Source organism: Panthera pardus, unplaced genomic scaffold, assembly GCF_024362965.1.
Source record: "Panthera pardus isolate Hobbes unplaced genomic scaffold, ASM2436296v1 HiC_scaffold_2, whole genome shotgun sequence".
Lineage (NCBI taxonomy): Eukaryota > Metazoa > Chordata > Mammalia > Carnivora > Felidae > Panthera > Panthera pardus.
The window spans coordinates 73,598,089-73,600,525 of NW_026526765.1; the positions used below are offsets into that span (position 1 = coordinate 73,598,089).

General features: G+C 37.8%; 1 protein-coding gene across 1 annotated transcript; it reads left to right on the top strand.

Moving 5' to 3' along the window:
* Positions 1-214: 214 nt before the first annotated feature.
* LOC109267412 (60S ribosomal protein L27-like) lies at positions 215-2,209 on the top strand. Its single transcript, XM_053907673.1, has 2 exons — positions 215-271; positions 1,793-2,209. The coding sequence occupies exons 1-2, from the start codon at positions 215-217 to the stop codon at positions 2,207-2,209; spliced, it is 474 nt and encodes a 157-aa protein (XP_053763648.1).
* Positions 2,210-2,437: the final 228 nt, after the last annotated feature.

The window sequence follows — 2,437 nt, forward strand, 5'->3', positions numbered from 1 at the left end:
AGCTTATTATTGTGTAGTCAGTAACCATCTGTAGTCAATAAAAAACTACCAGTTGGCCTAAATATGTAGAAGCACACTGGTCACTTGTGTTTCGTCTTAGATTTGGTCCTATGCCCATGTGCACCTGTTTATCCATGCCCAAACACTGTCATGTAGATTGCAAGAGGTAATAAGTGCAATGCTAATGAGATACTCAATACACCTGCAGGCAAGCATGTTCAGATTTTTATCCACATTTGCTTTAGAACGAAGGTTCTACTACTCAGTGAAGGTATGCCAGCAAGTTTATATCCGCAAGCCCAACTTTAGTCACAAAAATGAAAAATAGAAACATACAGATGAATATGGTCTACATGTACCTTTATTTCATGAAAATTTAAGTTTAAATCAGGGTTGCAAAACTTTATAAATTGTTTCAGGAATTACAGTGATTCAATATAAATGAAATCACAGCTGGCATTGATATAAGACTGCTGTGAAGAATAGCTTTGCTTAAAGGTGCTGCTATCACTTGGTCAAGGGTTGTTTAAAAGTAGGAGAAAGGTCTATGGAATAAAAATAATAAATAGTGGAAATAAATAAAAGGGAAAACTATTGATATAGCATGAAAAATATAAAATCCATTAAAGTAATAACAGTTCAATCTACAAAAATTTCTCAAGGTATCTTGTAAAATAGCTCTGCATGATTCCTCTTATTTTCAGGCATGATGCTCTATATAAATGGGTTCAGGTTCTGTTACTGGTATGGTAAAGTGAAAAGCTTTAACCACCATCAGAAAACCTGCAGTTGTCAGAAAACAGGAGTTGTCACTAATGTGTGAATTTGAGAAATTTCTTTACCTCTGTGATCAGCAGTTTCTTAATTAATAAAAAGAAATCACAGAATAATAACTCAAATACCTTTACTTTAGAAGTGAAAAGACTCAGCTCAGAGATAAAGTAATTTGCTTTATATTGTCAACTGAAAAATTACAGCTGAGGCTAAAGTTTACATTTCCAGACGTTGAGTTTAATGGGTTTTTTCAGGACTTTGCTATTCAAAGTATGGTCCCTGAAGGAAAAATATCAGTGTGACTGGTGAGCTTGTTAGACATGCAGAAAAGCTGTCTAGATCCCAGAACTAGTGACTCAGAATCTGCATTTTAAACAGATCTTCTGAGTTGGAAAAGCAATACCTTGCAATTTACTGCCTTCTCACTCCGTGGTTGATGTGGGGGAACAAGTGAGTTGATAAATGTAAAACAAACTATGCTCAATACAGTTATAATGCAATATAACTGTACTTAATGGTACCTCTAAAAGTGCTTTTAATTCAAAATTTGGAATTGAATAAGAATTCCATTGTATAATTTTACCAACATCCTCACATTTATCAAAACCCCATATTCCAATGAATTAAAAATTTTTCCAAGTCAAACTGACAATAACTATTTTAATTAAATATTCATGGAGTATGATGCAGTATTTAATCTACAAAAGATTTCATCCATGAATGCTAGAAGAGTTACAGAATTTATATTTTCTCTCCGTCTCTCAAAATTTGTTTTATGATTAGATGCAAGCAAAGTTATAATCTGAGAAGCATGAGGAAACTGTGCAAGAAGGTAGCAGTGGAAGTAAATTTTCACACACCCATTTCTGATATATTCAAAGGAATTTGTTGTCCTTAAAGTGATAAGAATAGTGGTACCAATTTTAAATTCTCACTTTTTAGATAAAGAAACTTAAATATGGCAATTGCATATTCTTTGAAATAAGCATCTTAACTTCCTTTCTGCTGTGGGCTCAAGTGGCTGGTGTTGAGATGGGCTGGTGTCAGGAAGGTGGTGCCAGTCTGGACCAGACGCTATTCTGGACACAAAGCGGTCATTGTGAAGAACATTGATGATGGCATCTCAGACCATCCCTACAGCCATGCCCTGGTGGCTGGAATTGACTGCTATCCCTGCAAAGTGACCGCTGCCATGGACAAGAAGAAAATCACCAAAAGGTCAAAGATCAAGTCTTTTGTGAAAGTTTATAACTACAGTCACTTCATGCCCATAAGGCACTCTGTGGATATCCTCTGGGACAAGACTGTGGGCAAGAAGGATGTCTTCAGAGTCCTTGCTCTTAAATGCAAGGCCCAACAAGAGGCCAAGATCAAGTTCAAGGAGAGGTACAAGATCAGCAAGAACAAATGGTCCTTCCAAAAGCTGTGGTTTTAGATATGTTCTGTTTCAGTCATTAAAAATAACAACAACATGGGGCGCCTGGGTGGCGCAGTCGGTTAAGCATCCGACTTCAGCCAGGTCACGATCTCGCGGTCCGTGAGTTCGAGCCCCGCGTCAGGCTCTGGGCTGATGGCTCGGAGCCTGGAGCCTGTTTCCGATTCTGTGTCTCCCTCTCTCTCTGCCCCTCCCCTGTTCATGCTCTGTCTCTCTCTGTCCCAAAAA